This window comes from Elephantulus edwardii, unplaced genomic scaffold (assembly GCF_000299155.1).
Source record: "Elephantulus edwardii isolate Elephantulus edwardi_28Jun2011 unplaced genomic scaffold, EleEdw1.0 scaffold00043, whole genome shotgun sequence".
Classification (NCBI taxonomy): domain Eukaryota; kingdom Metazoa; phylum Chordata; class Mammalia; order Macroscelidea; family Macroscelididae; genus Elephantulus; species Elephantulus edwardii.
Window position 1 is genome coordinate 6,270,674 of NW_006399793.1, and position 25,067 is coordinate 6,295,740.

A 25,067-nucleotide genomic window follows, 5' to 3' on the forward strand; every position below is an offset into this window, starting at 1 on the left:
TTTTTTTTCTCAATCTGTGAGATTTATTTTTTTCCTATTGGAGGAGGTTTTTGATGCATATTGGGATTTTGATTTTTAGTAGGTCCTATTTGTCTGTTTTCCCCTCTCCTCTTTTGCCCCTTTGGACATGTTGGCAAGCCTTTTCATGCCATACACTGTTGTTGCTAGAAGCTGTCTCATTGACGATGATGATTCATAGGATACTTTGAACAATGGATTTGAGCCTTTCCCTATCCTGTGCCATCCTCATCACCACTAATATAGTTGTTTAAGTCCATTTACAGTCACTGTGTCAGCCAATCTTGTTGATGATCTTCCTCATGTTTGCTGACTCTCCACATTTTTGAGAATGGTTGGTTTCCTTTACTAAGGAATAGCCTCTTCTTACAATTTGTTCAAAATATGTCAGACAAAACTTCACCTCCCTTGCCTCTAGAAAGCTCTCTGGATGTATTTTCTCCAAGACATGTTGTTTGTTCTTTTACCAGCTCATCAGATAATCAATACTTTTTCTCAACACTAAAGCTCAAAAGTCATTGATTCTTCTGTTGCCATCTTTAATCATTGTCCAACTTTCAGATGCACAATAAGTGATTGAAAAGGCCATAGCTTGAATTAGATGCACCTTTGTCTTTAAACTGATGAGTGCTCTTAACACTTCAGAGAGTTCCTTGACAGCTGATTTTCACAACACAACACAACACAACACATATTTGATTTCTTAACTGTTGGTACCAAGGGAGTTGATTGTGTATCCAAGCAAAATGAAGTTGTTGATAACGTTGATCTTCTCTCCATTTATCATGATGTTGCCTATTGGCCTAGCAGTAAGGAGCAGGGGTGGCATTCACTTCCTAAATAACATGTCTCTGGAAACGCTATGAACTTTGATAAACGTTGATAGCTGCAGAGGGGCTTCAGGCCTTTTGTTTATAGGTTTGTTATGAGTCATACTGGACTCGAAGGGAATCAACGACAACAACCACAACAACAATGTTGAAGGCTGTAGTCTTTGATCTGAAGCAAGCATTTAATGTTCTCTTTTAGCAAACAAAGTTTTATCATTTGCATAACACAGGTTATTGATGAGTCTTCTAAATTTGTTCCTATCTTTTTTCTCTACGATCTTCATGGGTTTTGGTTTTACTTTGAGGTCTCTGAGCCACTTGGAGTTGGGTGTTGTGTGTTTTTGTGTGTGTGTGTGTGTGTGTGTGTGTGTGTATTAAGTAAGAGGTAGCTCTTGTTTCAATTTTCTACAGATGTTTAGTATTACTGACATTTTTTGTTAAATAGAGTGCTGTAGTCCCATTTAATGGGTTTAATTTCATTGAGAAATAACAATTGACTGTAGGTAGATGGTGTGATTTCTGGGTTCTCACTTCTGTTCCATTGTTGTACATGCCTGTCATTGTACCAGTACCATGTTCTTTTGATCATTATAGCTGTGTACTGGATTTTGAGATCAGGAAGTATGATGCCTTCTACTTTTTTATTTTTCAGAAGAGCTATGGTTATTTGGGGTCTCCTTCCAAAAGAAACTGGAAATTGCCTTTTCTATGATTTTTTTAAAGCCTTTTTGGTTTGTAGAGAGGACCTTGAACTTTCTTATTACCCATGATCTTATATGTGCTGATTACTGAGTATTTCCTCTTTTAGAACATTGGTGTAGAATATGCAGCATTTGTTTAAGGAGGTTACAGTCAAACAGAATGTCTGTGTGTGTGTGTTTATGTAGACCATTATAAGGGGATAATAGATATGAAAGGTTCACATAGTGCAAAATGTTGTGTGAACACAGCTTTCAAAATTTTTGAAAGAACTATTGTAGGAGCTGAATTCTGTATAGGAGAGAACAACTGGACCAAAACAAAAATACCAACTTTGGGATTATTCTAAGCAGAAATACAATGTATGGCAATCGTGATGTTAAAATGCTTTGCAGAGAATTGTATTAAAAAGTAGAAAATTGTAGTACTATCGAGGTTTCTTAGTTCTTTCCATGACCAACTCGAACTCTGTCATCTAAAGGCAGAGATCTAAAAGGAAAATCTGAGCTAATATTTCTAGTTGATATGGATAAGAATATTTTTTGTTAGGGAATAAGCCTTTCATTATTTTTATGAAATAATCATACATTTATAAAAATTTCTAAATGGGTTATTGGAGAGTTTTGATGACTTAGTACATAGTATGTTGTGCTGTTAACCCAAAAGCTGCACATCAGATGGTTTGAATTCATTAGCTGCTCTGTGGGAGAAAGATAAGAAGTCTCTTCCTGACACGATAACGTTTACAATCTTAGAAACCTGGTGGAGGATTGCTGGGAGTTTGAATTGATTCTATGGCAGTGAAGTTGAGAAATTACCCCCTCCCTTTTCTTGCATTAAGCCATGTTGTTGTTGATGATGAGTAGCGTTGAGTCAGAACCAACCAATAGTTGACCCTCCAGTGTGTTTTCAGAGGGAGTTTAATCACACAAGAGGAGATTGCACATCTTTCTCCTGTGGAGCAGCTGGTGGATTTGAGCCACATGCCCTTGGGATTGCAATTTAGCCCCTTAATCATAGGCCACCAGAGCTCTCTAAATAAGCTATGTTGTTGTTTTTGTTGATTGCTGTCAAATAGAGGTCGACTCATAGTGACTCTATGAACAAAAGACCTAATGCATTTCCATAGCTATCATCGTTTCTCCAAGTTCGTGGTTTCTAGAGGCATGTGGTTTTGGAAGTGGATACCACTCCTGCTTCCCATCCTGTTTTACAACTGGGAGATCCATCAAACACTGTCCACAATGGGAAACCATTCTGGTATTTGATACCCCAATGGCACAAGGTTCAGCATCATAGCAAACCCAGATTACCTCACATAGCACATTGACAAAGAGTGATGTGCAAAGTGGAAGAATATTCCTCCAGATATAACAACACTAGTCTCATTTAGCAGTGGGTAAGTGTTGTCAAGTTGAATATGATTCAGAGGAAGCTTTGCACAAAAGACCTGAACTCTGTTCTATGACTAACATCACTTCTATACATTTATAAGAGTTTCTAGAATTTTCAGAGGCATCTAGTTTAGGAAGTAGATGCCACTCCTGCATCCCAACATGAATTAATTTGGAAGCTCACGCAACCACTGTACACAATGGGTAACTATTATGGTATTTGACATGACTATGGGTTAGTGTTCAGCATCACAGCAACTCCAAGTTGTTTAGTACAGCAAATAGACAAATGATTGTTGTGTCTTAAAGAATAGTCTTCTAAAATGAATAAATATTAAATCCACACCCTCAAGCTATAAATAAAGCTATGGTGACAATTATTCATAAAGACAAAAGTCTTACAGCTTTTCCCCCACTGATATAATTCCTTTGAATTTAAATAATATTTCCTAAAAAGATAGCAATATGTTATTTCATATTTCACATTTCTCTCTTTCTTTGTGTATGTAGGTGTGAAATATCTTTGAAGAACTAGAGCAATATTTTGCATCTAATGTCAACTAATTCTGGTTGCAAATTTGAACTTTAATATAAGCTCTATCATAATTATAAAATATAAATGTAACCATAACTTAACTATGTTTTTGATATTTAGATTTTTTCCTTTTTAATGTAGGTGATACTGTAGTATATCAATATGGAATAGCTACAGTGATAATTGAAGCCAATGATGATCCAAATGGCATTTTTTCTCTTGAGCCAATAGACAAAGCAGTAGAAGAAGGAAAAACTAAAGCATTTTGGTAAGTATGTATGAGCTATTTAAAATTGGACAAAATAAAGTTAAAATTTTTCATTAAGATATGAAATATTTTGAACCTTTCAACATGAAAAATTTAGCCAATAATGAATTAATCTAAAAACCAGAAGTCTAAGTGAACCATGTTGTGGTTGTTATGTGCCATCAAGTCATCTGTGACCCCTATCGACCCTTTTCAGAGGTAGTTCTGAACCCTTCCCTGTCCTGAGCCAGTCTCACGAATTTCAACACACCAACCCACATTGCCCAGGTACTGTATCAATCCATCTTCTCTGGAGTCTTCCTCTCCTGTGTTGTCCCTTTACCCTTCCAAGTGTGATGTCCTTCTCCAAGGACCAGTCTCTCCTGGCCACGTTTCCAAAGTATATGAGAAGGAGCTTCAAAATCCTATCCTTCAGGGAAGCCTAAATGCACCCTATCCTTTGTTTATGCTATGGCCACTGTGTGCTTTTGAGTCAGACTTGACCCGTAAGTGACCCTCCAGCAGGTTTTCAGAGGCAGTAAATTGCACCAGAGGAGACTGCCCATCCTCCTGTGGAGCATCTGGTCAATTGAAACCACTTGCCTTTTTGATTGCAGCTCGTCTTCTTACCACTTGGCCTTCAGCACTCGCTTTGATGAATAAGCAGAAACTATTTCACCTCCCCTTGTTACTACTAATATTTATCTTTTGTCAGAACTAAGAGACTTGAATTGTTAAAAAATTTTAGAAATTCTTCTCTTAAATAATAGTTGACTTTTCTTTCCCATATTTTAATTTAATACAAGGGTTACTAATTCTCTTGAAAATGATTTTGATTTGGCTTTTGATTTGGGTTACAGTTTTCTGTTTGGATTTTGAAGATTAGGTCTTTTAATATTTTATCTCTTTACTATTTAAAGTTATATTTTATTCTTCTATTCCCATGAATTTATTCATAATTATGTAATAGAACTGGCCATATGGTCTATAATGAGAGTGACAGAAATGTATTCTTTTGAGATAACACAGAAAATGGTAATGAGAATTTTGACTTTTTCCTAAAAACATTCCTTTAACTTTTTTGTTTTATGTAGGGTTTTGAGGCACCGAGGACATTTTGGCAATGTTTCTGTGACTTGGCAGCTATTTCAGAATGATTCTGCTTTGCAACCTGAACAAGAGTTCTATGAAACTTCTGGAATTGTTAACTTCATGGATGGAGAAGGAGCCAAACCAATAGTTCTCCATGCTTTTCCAGATAAAATTCCTGAATTTAATGAATTTTTCATTCTAAAACTAACAAACATATCAGGTGATATATTTTAAAATTTCCTTTATTTTACCATTAATTAATCATTGTATTTAAAGTTAGATAATTACTATTCTACATCTTTACCTTTTGATTTTAAATGTTAAAATATCAATGTATATGGAGGACAACCACCTCTCCAACTGACTGGAAGAGATCTATATTTGTTCCCATTTCAAAGAAAAGTGACCTGACAGAGTACAGAAATTATCAAATAGTATCATTAATATCACATGCAAGCAAGATTCTACTGAAAATCATCCCCAAATGACTAGAGTAACACATCAATAGAGAACTGCCAGATGTGCAGGTTGGATTTAGAAGAGGCTGTGGTACTAGGGATAATTATATTTAATGTTAGATGGATCTTGGCCAAAAGCAGAGAATATCAGAGGAATGTCTATCTGTGTTTTATTGACCATGCAAAGTCATTTGACTGTGTGGATCACAAAAAATTGTGGCTAACCTTGAGGAAAATGGGAATCCCAGAACACTTGATAGTGCTTATGCAAAACTTATACTTGACCAGGAAACAGTCCTCAGAATAGAGCAAGGAAACACTGCATGGTTCAAAATCAGGAAAGGAGTGCATCAAGGATGCATCCTGTCTCCATACCTTTTCAGTCTGCATGCAGAATGGAGCATCAGGATTGGAGGAAGATTCATCAACAACCTGCATTATGCAGATTAGCATATGCAGCAAGCAACCCTGCTTACTGTAACTGAGGAGAACCTGAAGCACATGCTGCAGAGGCTCAAGGACTGCAGCCTTCAATATGGATTGAAATTCAATGTAAAGAAAACAAAGATTCTCACTGCTAGGCTGATTAGCAGCATTATGATAGACAATGAAGAGATTGAGATTATTAACAATGTTAGTTTTCTTGGTTCCACAGTCAACGCTCTTGGTACCAGCAGCCCAAAGATCAAAAGATGAATTGGATTGAGAAAGTCTGTGGTCTGGGATGTATCCAGAGTACTGAAGAGCAATGATGTCAGTCTGGAGACTAAGGTGCACCTGATCCATGCCATGGTCTTCACAATTATGTGCTATGCATCAGAAACCTGGACAATGACTAGGGATGATATAAGGAGACTTGATGCCTTTGAGCTGTGGTTCTGGAGAAGAGTATTGAATATACCATGGACTGCTAAGAGAACAAACAGATTTGACTTGGAGAGGATGAAACCATTCTTCTGCTTGGAGACAAGGATTCTAAAGCTCTGTCTGACATTTGGGCATGTTTTAAGGAGAGGCCAGTCCTTGGAGAGAGACATCATGCTTGGGAGAGTAGAGGGACAGCAAAGGAGGGAAGACTCTTGATGAGGTGGATTAACTTAGTTACTGTAGTAATGGTGGTAGGTGTGGCAATAAGGAGAGAATAAATTTGGTTCAGTATAGAGCCGGGTTTTAGAGCTGTTATACATAGAGTTGCAAGCGACTCAATGGCACATAACAACAACTTATGTATTAATGTTCATTTCGTGATTGTGGCTTTCTTCAGTTATGTGAAATCAAAACTTGAGTGTAGACTTTTCCTCCATCAAATAGAATGGAGGCTGGTGGCCTAGTGGCAAGAAGCTGCACTACAATCCCAGAGGCACATGGTTCGAGGCCACCAGCTACTCTATGGAAGGATAAGCAATCTTCTCCTGCGCAATTATCTACCTCTGAAATCCCACTGGGAAGCTCAACTGTCAGTCAGTTTCAACTCTACTGTACACAACAACACCACATTAGTGGAAAAGATAAAGTACAGAGTTAAGGTGCCAGCTTGGTCTTTGTACTACAATTGAAACAGTTTTCTCATAAAATCAATTACTGAAATGATAATGATGTGTGTTACTTGATATCTGAGAAAGTGGTAAAAAAGCCACTGTTGTTATTAAGTATTGAGTCATAATAAAACCCCATAGGGTTTTCTTGACTGTATTCTTTCATGACAATCACTAGATAATGGCACTTTTCATCAGTGAGAGTTAGTCAATTGTTTAGTCAGACATCTGTCTTCGAATCATATTTCTTTCCCTTCAGTCTGTGTTGTTTAGTAGGTGTTGAGTTGAGTTTGACTCCTTGTACAATAGAGTCACCTTCATGGTTGTTGGCATGTTTGAGTTCATTTGTTCAGCTGTTGTGCAGTGCCTTCCAATTGAGGGTATCGACTTCCCAGCGCCATGTCAGACAAAACTTTGGTGTGATCCAGAGTGTTTCCACTGTCTAGTTTTCAGAAGTAGGTCACCAGTCCTTTATCTCTAATCTATCTTCATCTGTAACTGAAAGTTTCAACTGTTAGGTATGTCTCCAAATACTTTGACGGCATTTGGAATGCTAATGGCATAGCTCTTAGCAACATGCAAGCTACCACAGGATGACATGCAGATGAAAGATAGGTGATGACTTTTTACCTTACAGTAGAGTATAATTCACATTCTAATTTCTTATTTGTTATACATTCCTTTATTGCAGGTGGGTCGCCCGGTCCAGGGGGCCAACTAGCGGAAACCAACCTCCAAGTGACAGTAATGATTCCGTTCAATGATGACCCCTTTGGAGTCTTCATCTTGGATCCAGAATGTTTAGAGAGAGAAGTAGCAGAAGATGTCCTCTCAGAAGATGATATGTCTTATATTACCAACTTCATTATTTTGAGGCAACAAGGTGTCTTTGGTGATGTGCGAATAGGCTGGGAAATACTGTCCAGTGACTTTATTGCTGGGTTACCCCCAATGATAGACTTTTTACTGGTTGGAATTTTCCCCAGCAGTGTACATCTACAACCTCACATGCGACGCCACTATAGCGGAACAGATGCTTTATACTTCAGCGGACTAGAGGGTGCATTTGGGACTGTTAATCCAAAATACCATCCCTCCAGGAACAACACAATTGCCAGCTTTACATTTTCAGCCTGGGTGATGCCTAATGCCAATACAAATGGGTTTGTTATAGCAAAGGATGATGGCAATGGTAGCATCTACTATGGGGTAAAAATTCAAACAAATGAATCCCATGTGACACTTTCTCTTCATTACAAAACATTGGGTTCTAATGTTACATATATTGCCAAGACGACAGCCATGAAATACTTAGAAGAAAATGTTTGGCTTCATCTTCTGATTATCTTAGATGATGGCATACTTGAATTCTACCTTGATGGAAATGCCATGCCCCGAGGAATTAAGAGTTTGAAAGGAGAAGCCATTATTGATGGTGAGTAACTTCTTCAAAGCAAAGGCATGGCGTGGAATTTTTTTTTAAATCATTGCCAGGAGGGGACAGTCCTTGGAGAAACACATTATGTTTGGAAGTGTGGACAGAGAGCACTAGGGAGGAAGACTCAGGACAAGATGGATTGACACATTAACTGAAATAATTTGTAGATGTATCAGATGCAGTGAGACTGATTCCAGGTAGGGCAGGCTTCAGTGTTGCTGTAAGGCTGAGTCGCAGGCACCTTGACAGCACGTAACAACAAGTTTTGAAAGTTTCTTAGTATGTATTATTTTACTTTCTTAAAATAAAATTAGATGTTTGCTAAGACTGTGCCAAACTTTGTGCTGAGTATTTCAGACGTGAGTCAGGCTAAACCCCTAAGAACCTAGAATAAATATTGGAGAGAGCAAAATAAATAGATCACTTCAGTATATTGTGGGAAGGAAGAAAAGATATACAGAGGAGGAACATTTATCCCTCTGAAATATGAGAAATAAGTTTCATACTGGTTTCAGAGAATTAGTAATAGGTTTGGTAATAAGGATTGCAATTTTACAGATTTGTATAATGTAAGTCATTAGTATGGTTTTATAAGACATTTCCTCTACATTATGTAATTTTGACTTTATAAAATCTAACGTATTAAATATTTCATAACTATAGCTGGACAATGACTAGAGATAATAGAAGGAGAATTGATGCCTTTGAGCTGTGGTGTTGGAGAAGAGTATTGAATATACCACAGACTACTAAGAAAATGAACAGGTTCACCCTAGAGAGGGTTAAACCAGGCTACTCCTTGGAGGCAAGGATTCTGAAGCTTCATTTGACATTCTTTGAACATGTTGCAAGGAGGGACCAATTCCTGGAAAGGGACATCATGCTTTGGAGGGACAGCGCAGGAGAGGAAGACCCTTAATGAGGTGGATTGATTCAGTGACTGGGGTAATAGGGTGGGTGTATCAGATACAGTGAGATTGGCACAGGAGAGGACAGGGTTTAAGGCTGTTGTACAGAGGCTCTCTATGAGTCACAGGCAACTTGATGGCGTGTAACAATAACAACATAGTATTCAGAATCAGTAAATAAGTTAGGTTGTACCACATAGTCAAGTAATAGACTTGAAAATGAATCTTTGACTCTCATGTTAGTATTTATTTAATTGTATCATAAAAGCAAAGCTAAAGGAGGTAGGGTGATTTATCTCCTTTTGTCTGTACATTGTCTCCATGCTGATGAGATGTGCGCATGAGATTTCTGAAAATCAGCGGAAACAACATTTCATTGACATATAATGTAGTAGGAAAAGACTAATAGGATTTTCCACTCAATTTCAAGTTTAAAAGAAAGAATAGTTTTACTTTGCTAGCAGGCAGGTATTCAGTCTACATTTACTAAACTGGGTAGATGAGAAATAGGCATAATAATATACAAGTTACTTTGACTTTCCTTAACATGATAACAGTTTCTTAATAGGGCAAAAACTTATATTGAGTTCTGACTCAACGGCAATGATTGTGTGGAATATATATGTATATATTGTTTTTATTGTTGTGTGCCATCAAGTCTGAAGTGACTCTTAACTAACAGAGCAGCTAGTAGATTCTTTAGCATTGCTGCTAGCTTTTTATCAATAGGCCACCAAAGCTCTCTGATATATTGTTGTCATTAAGTGCTGTCAAGTTGAGTATGACTCATAATGATCTTATGAACAAAAGATCTAAACCCTTTTCTATCCTCACACGCCCTGACATAGAGGAGCCCATTGTGGCAGTAACCATGCCAATTTACCTGGTTGAAGGTATTTGTCTCCTTTGCCAACCCTCCACCCTTCTTAGCATCCTGTCCTTCTCCAAGTAGCATGCCCAAAGTATGTGAGACAAAGCTTCATCATTCTTGCCTTCAAAGAGCACTCTGGCGGCACCCTCTCCAAGACATATCTGTTTGTTCTTTTGGCTGTGCATGGGATATTCAGTACTCTTCTCAAACAGTACAGCTCAAAGGCATCAATTCTTCTGTCAGCCCTACTCACTGTCCAGCTCTCAGATGCATAGCAAGTGAAAGCAAAGACTATGGCCTGAATCAGACATACCTTAGTTTTAAAACTGACATAATTGCTTCTCAATAATTTGGAGAGGTCCCTAACTGAAGATTTTCCCAGTGCAATGCATCTTCTTATTTCCTGACAGTTGGTACCTAGGGTATTAATTGTGGAGCGAAGCAAGATCAAGCTGTTGAGAGTTTCAGTCTCCTTTCCATCCATCATGATACTGCACATCAGTCCAGTAGTAAGACTCTTTGTTTTCTTGGCGTTGAGATGTAATCTATACTGAAGGCTGCATTTCTTGATCTTCTGAAACAAGTGCTTCAAGTCATCCTCACTTTATATATATTATTGTATATAAATTTCATAAGTAAATTACTTATGATTTCTATCATAAGTAATTGATAAAAATATCACTTGATAAAGAAATATCAATTATATATTTCAATTGATAAAGAAATTACATATTTCAGTAGATAAATAAATAGGTAAAGTTATCTGACATAAATAGCATATGAATTACTGGAGAGAGAAATAAAGAAATAAGAATTGGTGATTCTTATTAAAATAGTTGTTTGTTAAGATATAATAACATAGTTGGTCTGCATGTTGTTACAAAAAAAGTCCCTAAACTTTGCATATAAAACTGGTTTTGGCAAGTAGTATTTGTAATCCTCCGGTTGTTTGAATAAAGAGATATAATTGACCCACAGAAATTGTCCTGCACAGACATATTTCTGCTGAATTGTCTCAAGGCTTCAAATCCACCACTGGCTGCAAGGGAAAAAGATAGCCAGTCTCCTCTCATGAAATTTACAACTTCAGATAACCACTGGGGCTAGCTCTGAGTTGGCATCATCTTAAGAACAGTGAAGTTTGCTTGTTTGTTGGTTTATTTTTTCTATTTAACTCATGCTGAAGTTCTCATAGTTCAAGTCTTGATTGATATTCATAAAGAATGAAGTTGTAAAATTGAGGTTATACATAATAATTTTATTTTTATGTATAAAAGACATTTAGAAAATGTTCTGTGATAAATTATTATCTAAATGTACATATAGATGTCAACACCTATATGTACTTATACACATATATATATTTATGCTTATCTATCCAAAATTACAAGGATGCGAATGTTAAGATACTATCCATACATGTATAAGGAAGACCTGTTAACATGACTATCATTCAAATATAGATACCAACAATGAAAGCCAAAGAGGAGGAAAGTAAGTATTTTTATCAACATTTCCAGTCCAAAATTTAGCATGCAATATAGATACGTTAATAATAACTTGATTAAGAAATAATAGAGGTGACATCACAACAGAACCAGATGAAATTAAGTTGATAATAACTGAATTCTATTAAAAATTATACTCTGATATATTTGAAAACCTATAGGAAGTGAACAAGTTTCTTACAACTCATGCACCAGAATGGCAAGGACAATACCATTTACAGTAGCCAACCACAAAGTGAGATACTGAGGAATAAACCTAACTGGAGACACAGAAGACCTAGACCAAGAAAACAGCAGAACATTTTCTGCGAGACAAAATAAAAGACCTAAATAAATGGAAAAATGTGCCCTGTTCATGGATAGGAAAATTCAGTATTGTGAAAATGACAATTCTACCAAAAGCAATCTACATGACTAATGCCATTCCACTACAGATATCAAATTCCCTTTTCAAGAAGATCAAAAGGAAAAAGTGTTAAGTTTGGAGAGGAAAGAGACCGAAAATAAGCAAAATACTCCTGACAAACAAAAATGAAGTGGGAGGCATAGCACTCCCTGACCTCAAAACTTACTACACAGCGGCAGTAACCAAAACAGCATTGTACTGGTACAATTGCAGACACATAGATCAATGAAACATAACTGAGAACCCAGAAATGAACCTAGCTACCTTTGGTCAACTTGTTATTCGACAAGGAAATAAAACTTGTCAAATGGTGAAATGACAACCTCTTCAACAAATGGTGCTGACAAAACTGGACTTCAACCTGCAGAAACCTGAAACAGGATCCAAGTCTCACACCAGACACAAAAATCAACTCAAGGTGGATGAGAGATGTGGGAGTAAAGCTCAAAACAATAAAGTTCATCAGAGAGAAACTCTGAACAGTCTTGGATGGCCTAGTCTCTGGTATAAAGAGACTACAAAATACAGCCAGAAATGCATAATCTGGAGAGGATAAAATTGATTAATGGGACCTTTTAAAGATTAAATCATTGTCACATCAAAAACATTTTCAAGCAGAGTAAAAAGAAAACATACTACTGATCAGTTAAATGATCCAGGAAGTATTAAAAGAAGATGGAAAGAATTTACTGAGTCACTGTGTCAAAAGGAATTGGAAGACATAGAAGAATTTCATGAAACAACATATGAGCAAGAACCTATGGTGATGAAAGAAGTTCAGGCTGCTTTGAAGGAAATGGCAGAAAATAAGGCTCCAGGAATAGATGGTATGCAAATTGACATATTTCAGTTAACAGATGCTTCCCTGGATGTGCTCACCAAGTTGTGCCAAGAAATCTGGAGAACAACCACTTGGCCAACTGACTGGAAGAGATCGATATTTGTTCCTATCCCAAAGAAAGGTGACCCAACAGAATGTGGAAACTACAGAACAATCTCACTGATTTCACATGCAAGCAAGATTTTACTGAAGATTATCCAAAAACGACGGGAACAGCACATCAGCAGAGAACTACCAGAAGTCCAGGCTGGGTTTAGAAGGGGTCGTGGTACTAGGGATATTGTAGCTGATGTTAGATGGATCTTGGCTGAAAGCAGGGAATACCAGAGGAATGTCTATCTGTGTTTCATTGATTATGCAAAGGCATTTGTGTAGATCATAACAAACTATGACTGACTCTGAGAAGAATGGGAGTCCCAGAACACTTGATTGTTCTAATGCGAAACCTATACTTGGACCAGGAGGCAGTCGTCAGAACAGAGCAAGGGAACACTGCATGGTTCAAAATTGGGAAGGGCGTACGCCAGGGATGCATCCTATCTCCATACCTTTTCAACCAATATGCAGAACAGATTATCCGGGAGGTGTGGCTCTATGAGGAGAAATGTGGGGTCAAGATTGGTGGAGGATTTATCAACAATCTGCGTTATGCGGATGACACAACTCTGCTTGCTGAAACTGAGGAGGACCTGAAGCACCTGCTGCAGAGTGTCAAGGACTGCAGCCTCCAATATGGATTGAGGCTCAATGTCAAGAAGACCAAGATTCTCGCCACTGGACCAATTGGCAGCATCAGGATGGATGGTGAAGAGATTGAGATTGTACACAGCTTTAGTTTTCTTGGATCCACAGTCAACAGTCTTGGCACCAGCAGCCAAGAAATTAAAAGGCGCATTGCCATGGGAAAGGCTGCTGTTAGGGACCTCTCCAAAGTACTGAAGAGCATTGGTGTCTCTCTGGAGACTAAGGTGAGTCTGATACAGGCCATGGTCTTCGCAATCACTTGTTATGCATCAGAGAGTTGGACAATGACCAAGGAGGATAGAAGGAGAATTGATGCCTTTGAGCTGTGGTGCTGGAGAAGAGTATTGAGAATACCATGGACTGCTAGGAAAACAAACAGATTTGTCCTGGAAAGGTTTAAACTGGGTGGCTCCTTGGAGGCAAGGATTCTGAGGCTTTGTCTGACATACTTTGGACATGTTGTGAGGAGAGACCGGTCCTTCAGAAGGACATCATGCTTGGGAGGGTGGAGGGACAGCACAGGAGAGGAAGGCCCTCTGTGAGGTGGATTGATTCAGTGACTGGGATAATTGGGACAGGAGTGTCAGAGACAGTGCAATTGGCACAGGACAGAGCAAAGTTTAGGGCTGTTGTTCATAGGGTCGCTATGAGTCGCAAGGGACTCGACGGCACATAACAACAACAACAACTACTACTACTGATCAGGAGAAAAATGTTTGACAATACCATTTCAGACAAAGATCAGAAGTATGCAGAATCCTACAGGGCCTCGAGAAGAAAAAGACGGATAACACAATTACAAAATGGTCAAAAGACATGGTAAGAATTTTCAGATAGGAAGTTATTTGGATGGCTAACAGACACATGAAGAAATGCTCAAAATTACTGGCAACAAGAGAGATGCAAATCAAAACCACAGTGCTCCCCAGTAGCAGTGGCAAAGTTTAACATGGCAGCAAGTAATGAATATTGGGAAGGATGTGGTGAGATAGGAACTCTTATACATTGTGAGTAGGGTTGTAAAATGGTCCAAGTACTCTGGAAGGCAGTTTGGCCTTTTGTCCTGAAAGTTGAGCATAGAAATTCCATATGACCAAGCTATTTCATTGCTTGGAATATACCCTGAGAAAATGAGAACTGAGGCACAAATGGGGACTTATCTTCCAATGTTCATAGCACTGCTATTCACCAGAGTAAGAACATGAAAACAGCCCAGATATCCAAACACTATTAAATGGATTGAGAAATTATGGTATATTCACACACTGGAATACTATGCAGCATGAAGGAGCAAGGATTTTGTAAATCACTACATAACTTGGGAGAGACTGGAGAGTTATGCTAAGTGAACTCTGTCCCATAAGGACAATTATTGTATAAGACCATTATTGTAGATAATGCATGAAGATACAAAGGGAAGGTGGGAGGAGTAGAGGGGTGAGGATGGATGGAGGGGGGTGATTAATCATAGAGTTGCACAGTTTGATGGGTAGAGGGAGTGATAGGTAAAGGAAATGGGAAAGATCAGGTGTGAAAAACAATGTATATGAATTTTATAAGTAAACCTTTATAAAATAAAATTTTATTTAAATAAAAAATGCATTCATATTTATTGGTCAATGGAATTAAAAGTTTAGAAACAATAAGGAAGGAAAGGCAATTGGAAAGTATGGGCTTGATTACAGAAATGATACCGGAGAGCTAATAATTAGATTTTATACATTGATTGATTTATTCATAGCAAATACCTTTTTAAAAGAAACTCAAACATTGTCTTTACACGTAGACTTTACCTGATAGACTTCAAAGCAATCAGAGTCACTACATTTGTGGAAAGAATCATTGGAAGAGTTCAATATCAACACTCAGAAACAGACCAAGTCATAACTGTAGAATAGACCATCAATTACTCATGTGCCAGTTCAAATTATCACTGAGCCAATAGACAACATCATGATGAATGGAGAAAGGATTGAACCTATCAATAATTACATCTTATTGGATCCACAATCAACACTGTTGGCATCAGCAGTCAGTAGATCAGGAGACATATTGCACTGGGCAAGTCTACTGTACAGGAGCAATGTTGTGAGTTTAAAGACTAAGGTGGGTGCGATTTAGGCCAGGGTCTTTTCAGTCACTTACTGTTCATCTGTCTGAGAGCTGGACAATGCATAAGGATTGCAGAATTAGATTTGATACCTTTTAACTCTGGTGGTGGAGAAGAGTACTGCCAGAAAAGTGAACAGATATGTCATGATAAGAGTGTGATTAGAGTGCTCCTTGGAGGCAAGGATGGAAAAGCTGCATCTCCCATACTTTGGACATGTTGGTAGTAAAGGCTATATGTTGGGAAAGGATATCATCCTTGAAAAGGTCAGTGAAAAAAAGAGGACCCCCCCAATGAGATGAATTGACACAATAATTGCACTAATGGGCTCATGATGAGAATGGCAAAACATTGTATGTGATTTAGGTTTATTTTTCACATAGTTGTTATGAGTCATACTCAACTTGATGGCACCCAACAACAAAAATATGTGTATGTGATTATGTATGTGTTTATTTTTATGTCTAGATATATGAGATGTTGGATTTTTTAAATTTACTAGTAAGGAAGTAATTAAAATTGATTATATTAATGATATAATTAATATATTGTAATTATAGTTTGAGTCCTTGAATTTAAAATATTGTAATGTCATTAGTTGCTTCACTTACTCATTTTTTTTGTCGTAACAGAAGATAGCATTTATTTTACCAAGTTATTAGAAAGTTTTGCTTATTCAATAATGTGTTCTCATAACATTATTTTGTGTTTTAATTCACATTTAGAATAGGAGACTTGTAGTAGATACTAGTTTTATTTTTCTGTGTGTATTTTTTTATACTAGTTTATTTACAAAATTCGAATACATTGATTTTGAGAACAGATTCTTCCAATTTCCCTCACCCCTCACTCATTAAATTGTACAACTCCATGATTTAATTCCCCCCCCCCCCCACCGCCGCACCTGCACATCCTCATTAGCTTTATATCTGTCTCTTTTCAGGGCCTGGGATTCTGAGAATCGGGGCAGGAGTGAATGGCGATGACAGGTTTACAGGTTTGATGCAGGATGTGAGATCCTATGAGCGAAAACTGACCCTTGAAGAAATTTATGAACTTCATGCTGTGCCTGCAAAAAGTGATTTACATCCCATTTCTGGATATATGGAGTTCAGACAAGGAGAAACTAACAAATCATTCATTGTTTCTGCTAAAGATGACAATGAAGAAGAAGGGGAAGAATTATTCATTCTTAAACTGGTCTCTGTATATGGAGGAGCTCGAATTTCTGAAGAAAATACTACAGCAAGATTACTAATACAAAAAAGTGACAATGCCAATGGCTTGTTTGGTTTCACAGGAACTTGTATACCAGAGGTAAGGAGAATTTTGAGAACTAGAATATATTGTAAATGGGTTTTTTGAGTATGAACTCTGTTTAATTTGTTGAACTGGCTTATCTACTTTAAGCCCTAAATTGTGCGAAAACATTGGTTGATAATATGATAATTGCTGCTCTTTGTAGCTCAAATTAGAAGTTTAATGAACTGCTAGAATTAATGACAGTTTAGAAGGTTAAACTAGCATTTAGGTCTAAAGTTAAGGCACTTCAGGAAACCCGTTCTTACACATCTTTAATATTTCTGCCACTGTTTTTTTACCAATAAATAGGTTTTTATGAAGTTTATATGAATAATTGTAGTAGAAAATTTTAAAAAGTAACAGTTTGTGGATTGTTGGGGTTTTTTTTCAAAGTTTTGTTTTAAAGTCCTAAAAACATTCCAGTGTGTTGGCTGTGTCTTTGTCAACAACCTTCTTGGCTAGCTTAATTCATTAGGCTATTTAACTTCCTTATCAGTTCTGTCCAAGTTTTTAATGATTCGTAATCATCTCAGTTTCTTGTTCAGTAACGTGAGATCTCAGGAAACTACTTCACAGGTGTTATGTGTGACAACAGTGGCTCAATGTCTATGAAAGGATGCCAAAACCAAGACAGGCTTTATCTTGGCAAGCTGATTCTTATGGATATGTTGTTGTTAAGTGCCATTGAGTATGACTCGTAGAGACCCTCTAATACATTTAGAAGGGTATATATATATGAATTTAAAAGGGTGCATAGGTAAATCTTGGGAAAATATCTACATCATTGACTTCATTGTAGCTCAAGGTATAGGAACTGACTCTCTAGAGTGTTTTATTTCTTCTTTTAATTATTTGGTTTGGTGGTAACTATAAGTTATTTTGAAGTGTTAGTGTCTTTTACATCTGAAATAGAGTAGCCCATGCTCATTCAGTCACTCACTCACTGCTCTTGAGTTGAACTGATCCATAGCTGGCCCTCCATGGAGATCCTGAGATTGTAAATCGCCTGTGAGGAGATTATCCTTGTTTCTCCCGGTAGCCTCTGGTGGCTTAGAATCACAAGAGAAGCACAGCCTTTAGATTAGCAGTGCAACTTCCTAGGCTCCAGAGCTTCACATTTAAGTCATTCAAAACTGAGCTCCAAAGGTATTTCCTCAGTGGAAATGTAACATTATAGTTTTTCTCTATACTAGTAAATCTTCATTCCTTCATACAACATAGTCTTCTTTTTTTGTTATATAGCTCGATCTCTAAAATCCTTTGGTTGTATATAAGTCTTAATTATTTACTATCTTTCCCCTCTCCATTGTAAAAATGAAGAAACTCAGTAATTAAGACCTATTGTTCATTATTTTATGTTTAATATCTAGAATTGAGCAATGTAGGTATTCTGTAAATATTTATTGAATTTTTATGATGATTATATTTCAGTGTTAAAATATGTGGAAGAGGCTCATAGCAGTTCCAATATCAGTAACATTTTCATTATCTGTGTAAACAGACAACATGATGGGGTGGGGGCAGAGATGCATAACAAAATAAAAAATTACCAAAAAATGAGGAATAACCTATAAATATTTCTCTGGATTTTGGATGATAGAAAAATTTTCAAAGCTCATCTTTTCCCCACAGATTCAATCGATAATTTGTGGTTTGTGTCATTTTCACTCTACTGATATTTGCATCATTTTATGTCTTTTGTTCACTTGAGCAAGATCAGTCAAATTTTTATTCCACCTTATGACTCAGGGTGAAGTCTCTCTCAGGGAGGAGTGATAGGAAATGGCAAAGGACACACTGACAAAGAAGATTAATCAGAACTGGCTTTGACAAGCACTGTGGCATTTGGACAAGAACAAACTGGGAGGAGGGTAGAGAGAATAGTGCAACAATGAATGAATGGAAACCCAAAGTCTCTGTAAATGTTCATTAAAATTAATAAAATTTAATTAAAAAAAGTTATTCCAGAAGAGGGAACTTCCCTGTGTAGGCCACATTTCTCTATTAGTTGGACTAACTGAAATGAAAAAGAAAAGGAAAAGCTGATTGGTTAGTCTCCAAACACACATAGGAGAGAAATAGAATGTAATTATATTGAATATTTACATGGTTGGTGCAGAAAAAGTGGTTTTGAATCTAAAAGATTAAACATTTGGATTTGATGTGAAGAAGATGAAAGGATTTTAATTTCTGAAAATAATACAAACTCATTGCCTTTGAGTCAATTCTGACTCAGAGTGACTCCGTAGTAGAGAAAATAATTGCTCATAGGATTTTTAAGGGTATAACTTTTTATGTAAACAGATTACTATGTCTTTCTCCAAAAAAGTATCTGATGAGTTTGATTCATCTCACTTTGGGTTAGCAGCTAAGCATTTTTACCATAGTAACATCAACATGCTCTTGTTAGGAAGGTTGTTCTTGTTATATAACATCAAGTTGGAACTGAGTCATAACTGGCTTTCCAGTGGGTTTTCAAAGGTAGTCAAGCACACAGGAAAAGACTGACCATCTTTTTCTTGTGGAGCTGCTGGTGGATTCAAACTGCATACCTTTAATTTAGCAGCTCAGTTCCTTACCACTAAGCGACGAGAGCTCCCTTTGTAAAGGATAGGTGTTGTTATTATTATTTTTAGGTTCTGTTACATCAAGTAAGACTCATAGTGACCCTATAAACAACAGATCTGGACGCTGTCCTATCCTGTGCTATTCTCATCATATCTGATACACTTGAGCCAGCTATTTCATTGAGGGTCTCCCTTTGCTTTGATGAGCCTCCATCTTTCCAAGGATTATCCTCTCCTACCAATATGCCCAAAGTATGAGAAATGAAACTTGACCATCTGTGACACCAAGGAGCACTTCGATGCATTTTTCTAAGACATGTCTGTTTGTTCTTTTGACATTTTATGAGATATTCAGTAGTTTTTCAACATCACAACTCAATGGCATAATTTTGTTTCAATCATCCTTATTTACTGCCTAGATCTCAGATATGCAGCAAGTGATTGAAACGACCATTGCTTAAATCAAGCACACCTTAGTCTTTCAGTTGGCCTCCTTACTCTTTGGAAAGTTCCCTGATAGCTGACTTGACCAATGCAGTACATCTCCTGATCTCATGACTTCTGGTACCAAAGATGTTGATTGTTGATTCAAGAAAGATGAAGCCATAGACAACTTCAATTCTTTCTCCATCTATCATGATATTGTCTCTTGGCCCAGTGGTTAGCACCTCTATTTTGTTGATGTTGAGATGTACTCCATACCAAAGGCTATGTGTGGTCCTTCATCTTCTGCAGCAAGCCCTTCAAGTCCTTGTCACTTTCAGCATTCAAGGTTGTTTCATTTGCATAATGCATATTATTGATGAGTTGTCCTCTGATCCTGATGCCACATTCCTCTTCATGAAGTCCGGTGTAATCAATTATTTGCTCAACATACAGACTGAATAGATGTGGAGAAAGAATACAGCCCTGACACATATCCTTCCTGATTTTAAGCTGTGGAGTGTTCCCTTGTTCTGTTCACACAACATCATTTTGATTTAGGGATAGATTTAATGTAAAAATAATTAAGTGTTCTAGGATTCCTATTTTTCTTCTTAATGTTAGCCACAGTATATTATGATCCACACTGTCAAATACCTTTTCATAGTCAATGAAACACATATAGTTATTATTTTGATACTGACGAATTACAAAATGAAAGGCACAAATAATACACTTTTGCTTCATTACCAAAAATACAATAGTTAAGCTTCAAATACTGTTCAGTTTTTGTATTGTGAGCTGAATCAGTTTCTCTTTTAATGCAAAAACATTTTTATTTGAATAAATGATAACTTGTTTATTCAGACTTGGGCATTTGATGGTAATGTTCTTGAAAATTAAAAATATGGGACATATGCTGAGTGAAGTATCTCAGTCACAAAAGGACAAATACTACATGGTGCCACTGTTGTAAAGCAGGATTGACCTCGGGATTGGGAGGAGATTGAGAAGGATGGGTTCAATAATGTATGCTGCATTGAAACAGATGAGGAAGAAAACTGTTTAAGATGGAAATCCACAATCTCTGTAAATGTCCATTGAAATTAAAAATAATTTTAAAAAAGAAGGAAAATTATTAGGTATTTTTGTCATGACAGGAGTCCAGAGCGAAGGCTGTATAGTGGAGTGGAACTAGGGGGAGGGATTGTAAAACAATGAAAGAATTTTTCCTTTACTTTTCCAGGAGGGTAGTGTACTAGGGGAGATGGTTGGGAGGGGGAAAAATGCAACAATGAATGAGTGGAAATCCAAAGCCTCTGTAAATTTTCATTGAAATTAATAAAAAATTAAAAAAATATGGGACAGTGATTTCAAAGTAAACAGCTGACAGTGCTTTTGCTGGTGATAAAAGTGTGAGCTTTCCAGTGAACATTTGAATTTTGGAACACTTGCATTTGCCAAAGTAAACTTGACTTCTTTCCAGTTATTCAATTTATTTCCGTTATGTTCTTTCAATGACATTCAAAAAAATTTTAATCACTTCAAAATATCTGGGAACATTACTTTTAGGTACTGTCAAGGTAGATCTGAGACATTACAACATAAACCAAAATCATTGCCTACTCCTGCACTGTCCTAAAAAAATTGTTATGTTTGAGCTCATTGTGTCATTATATGTTGTTGAAGGTCTTCCTCTTTTTTGACAATTCTTTACCAAGCATGATGTCTCCCTCCAGGGGCTGTTCCTTCTGATAATATGTTCAAAGTACATGAGGCCAAGTCTTGCCACCTTCAATTCTATGGCTTATTCTGACTCTCCATCTCCCAGGATTGGTTGTTTAGTTCTTCTGGTAGACTTTAGTATATTCTGTATTCTTTTCTAAGGCCAAAATTAAAATATATAAATTCTTCTTTAGTTTTCATTATTCACTGTCCAGATTTTACATAAATGTGACGAGATTAAAAATATGATTTGCAACAGATAAACTTTAGCCCTTAAAGGAAGTCTTGAAGGTATTAAAAAACTTTAATCAAGATTTACCTCAGACTTATATTTTTTCCTTTTAAAAAATAGACTCTTTGATATAAAGTATTACTAAGTATAAAACAAAAGCATAATTACATAATAAAGAAACAGTGATAATATGTAGAGTAATATATAGCATGCTCCTTGACATGCTGAAAGAGATAGTAATGAGTATTTCCTGCTTTGTTTCCACATATCCCAGTGTATCATGTCTGATAAACAGCAGGACTTAATAAATTATAATTAAAAGAATGAATACATATTTATATTTTGGAGCCTTAATGATAAGTGTTTTAAAGTTATTTGAATTCCAATTGGGATATACATTAAGCAGATGGATAATTTGGTAGGATTTTTATCTTAGCTACATTTTCATGGAACCTCCTCTAATTTATTTGCTTTGTCTATTTCCTTTCTTTCTGGACTTCAGCACTACTTTGTCTTTTAAAATTATATATCAGATGATTTAAACGTCATGCAATTTTTTTCACAGTGATTCATGAAATAGTTTTAATTTTATAGCTCATACTTACATTATATTTTATTATGGCTTATGGACTAATGCAAAGATATTTTAGGAAGACGTGATAATTAGAATACTGTTTCAACTTGGCCTGTGTGTTACTTGTGTGCCATATGCTGTACCAGTAGATTCCTTTAGATATAAGTGATAGTGATGTAATCTGATATCACAGATCATCACCCAAGCATGAAATAAAATTAAAATTTAATTGAATATTCAATTGTTTAGCTTTAATCTTGTGTTTCAGTGGAGAAGGCCTATACACGGCTAAGGTGAGTGTATAACTATCTTTCCAGTAAAATACACGTAAAAATAGCTTCTCTTCCCTATTTGCTTTTATTATTACTGTTCTTTGCATGGGAAGATTGAAAACTTCTGATCTAAAAGAGTAGCTAGTACTGGGTACCATTGTTTCAAATGGAAAACAAATGGTTGCATGATGTCATGTACTTCGTATTTATTATTGGCCTACATGCGTGCTTCTATCTTTGTATCATGGTTTTAATGCTGATTAGGCAAATATTTCAGAACTGGAAAACAGGTTTTTAAATATTTATTTTTTTATTCCCGAATCATCTATTATTATAACATACATACTCTAGATTTATTTTTTTTCTTTTTAGTGTTACCTATAAACAACCTTGGTTAGAAATTTCTAATGCATATTCCCAGGAACCACTCCTGTTTCAAGATTTCATTCTTGCATCAGAATCTCTGGTGAGAGAAGGACAAAAAACAGAAATAATCCAGAATTGAGATTGCATAGTGGAGTGCATTTGGGGTGGGGGGAGGGCAGGGGCTGGGGCGGGGGCATTGTATACCAACAAAGAAGTTTATATTTTGCTTTTCAAAGAGAGGAGCAAAGTGGGGGGCTGGGGGTAAAGGAAAAAGCGCAACAATGAATGAATGAAAATCCAACTCTGTAAGTGTTCATTAAAAGTATAAAAAAACACCAAAACAGAAATGATTTTAAAAATCACACTTTTAATGATAATTATTATTCAATAACAAATGAAGACAATAGAATAATATACTTTTGTATACTTGCCATTTAACTTCAGCAGTTGCTAGCCTTTTGCCAGTCTTATTTAATCATTTCTGGGTGAATATTTAAAGCAAATCTCAGGTGTGTAATTTGTCTATGAATTCATCAGGAGGAAAAGTGAATTTTTACCAAGAGTCATGAGTGATTGATTCCTTTACAGGCCTTTGAATTTTGAAGTGTCTTCTCTAATTTAGACTTTACAAATTGTGCTTTGCTGAGTACCATATTCACTACAACTTTTATAAAATTTTGATTTTTAGAATATCTGCGTACATTCTTTTTTATTTTATATTGATTTGCACAAAAAATTCATATACATTGTACATTTCTTTTTTAAAAATTTTTAAAAAATAATTTTAATGAGCATTTACAGATATTTTGGATTTCCATTCATTCATTGCTGCACTTTTCTCCTCCCCCAGCCCCCCCCGAGTTCACACCTCTCTTTCAAAAGTAAAAGAAACACTCCTTCCCTGGTACACAATCCCCCTGCACCCCTCCCACCACCCCAAGTACATTCCACTATGCAACCTTAATTGTGGACTCTTGAGATAACCATAATACCCTATCATACATCGCTTTTAAATTATTCACTCCCTCATCTGTTTCAGTGCAGTATACAAAATTTATCCAGTCTTTCTCAGTCTTACCCCAACCCTGATATCAATCCCATTTTACAACAGTGGCACCATGCGATATCTGTCCTTTTGTGACTGAGGTATTTCACTCAGCATACACATTGTACATTTCATTCATGTACATTGTGTTTCACACATTTCTTCATTCACATTGTGTTTCATATTATCATCGTCATAATCTATGCTTTATAAAATCAGTTACTATTGGACTATGCCCATCTTTTCAAGTCCCCACTGGATCTAGCCTAATTCCTTTACCCTTTCCCTCTGCCCATCAAACTGTGTCTCCCAATGTTTCCCACCCCCACCCCTAGACCCCCTCTTTCTCCTCCCCTTCCTTCTTTGGACTTTTATCCACATTTTATTGGCTATCTTTCTATTTTTACAATAATAGTCTTATGTAGTATTTGTCCTTATGAAACCATGTTAGTTCAATCAGCATAATTCTCTAATCTAGACTCTCCCACATTATATAGTATTTTACAAAACTGTTGTTCCTTAATGCTACATAGAATTCTTTTGTGTGAATGTGCCACAACTTCTTAATCTGTTCATTTGTTGATGGACACTTACAGTTTGTCACTTTATATTCTTTTCTGTGTAAAAGGACTCTGTTCAAGGCTGGTGTTCTATATTAAATGAATGAAATTATTGTTCATATGAAAGAAAAAATCTTCAGTTGGTTTTTGTATATGGAGTGAGGTGTGGATCTTACTTGAGTCTTCTGCAAATAGTTTTCCAGTTTTGCCAACACCGTTTGTTAAAAAGGCTGTCGTTTCCCCACTTAACTGATTTCATGGATCTAGGACTAAAACCAAGGACTATAAACTTCATTAAAGAAAAGCTTGGAAGAACTCTAGTAGTCCTAATCCACAACATAAACAGTCTTCCAAGTATCCTGAAAAC

General features: G+C 36.5%; 1 protein-coding gene across 1 annotated transcript in view; it reads left to right on the forward strand.

The window, feature by feature from the left end:
- Positions 1–25,067, forward strand: part of GPR98 (G protein-coupled receptor 98) — a 1,036,968-nt gene that overhangs the window by 126,404 nt on the left and 885,497 nt on the right. The window contains exons 17-20 of the mRNA XM_006885387.1: positions 3,618–3,744; positions 4,818–5,035; positions 7,500–8,243; positions 16,578–16,951. Coding sequence (XP_006885449.1) covers positions 3,618–3,744; positions 4,818–5,035; positions 7,500–8,243; positions 16,578–16,951 — 1,463 coding nt within the window. The remainder of the gene's footprint in view (positions 1–3,617; positions 3,745–4,817; positions 5,036–7,499; positions 8,244–16,577; positions 16,952–25,067) is intronic.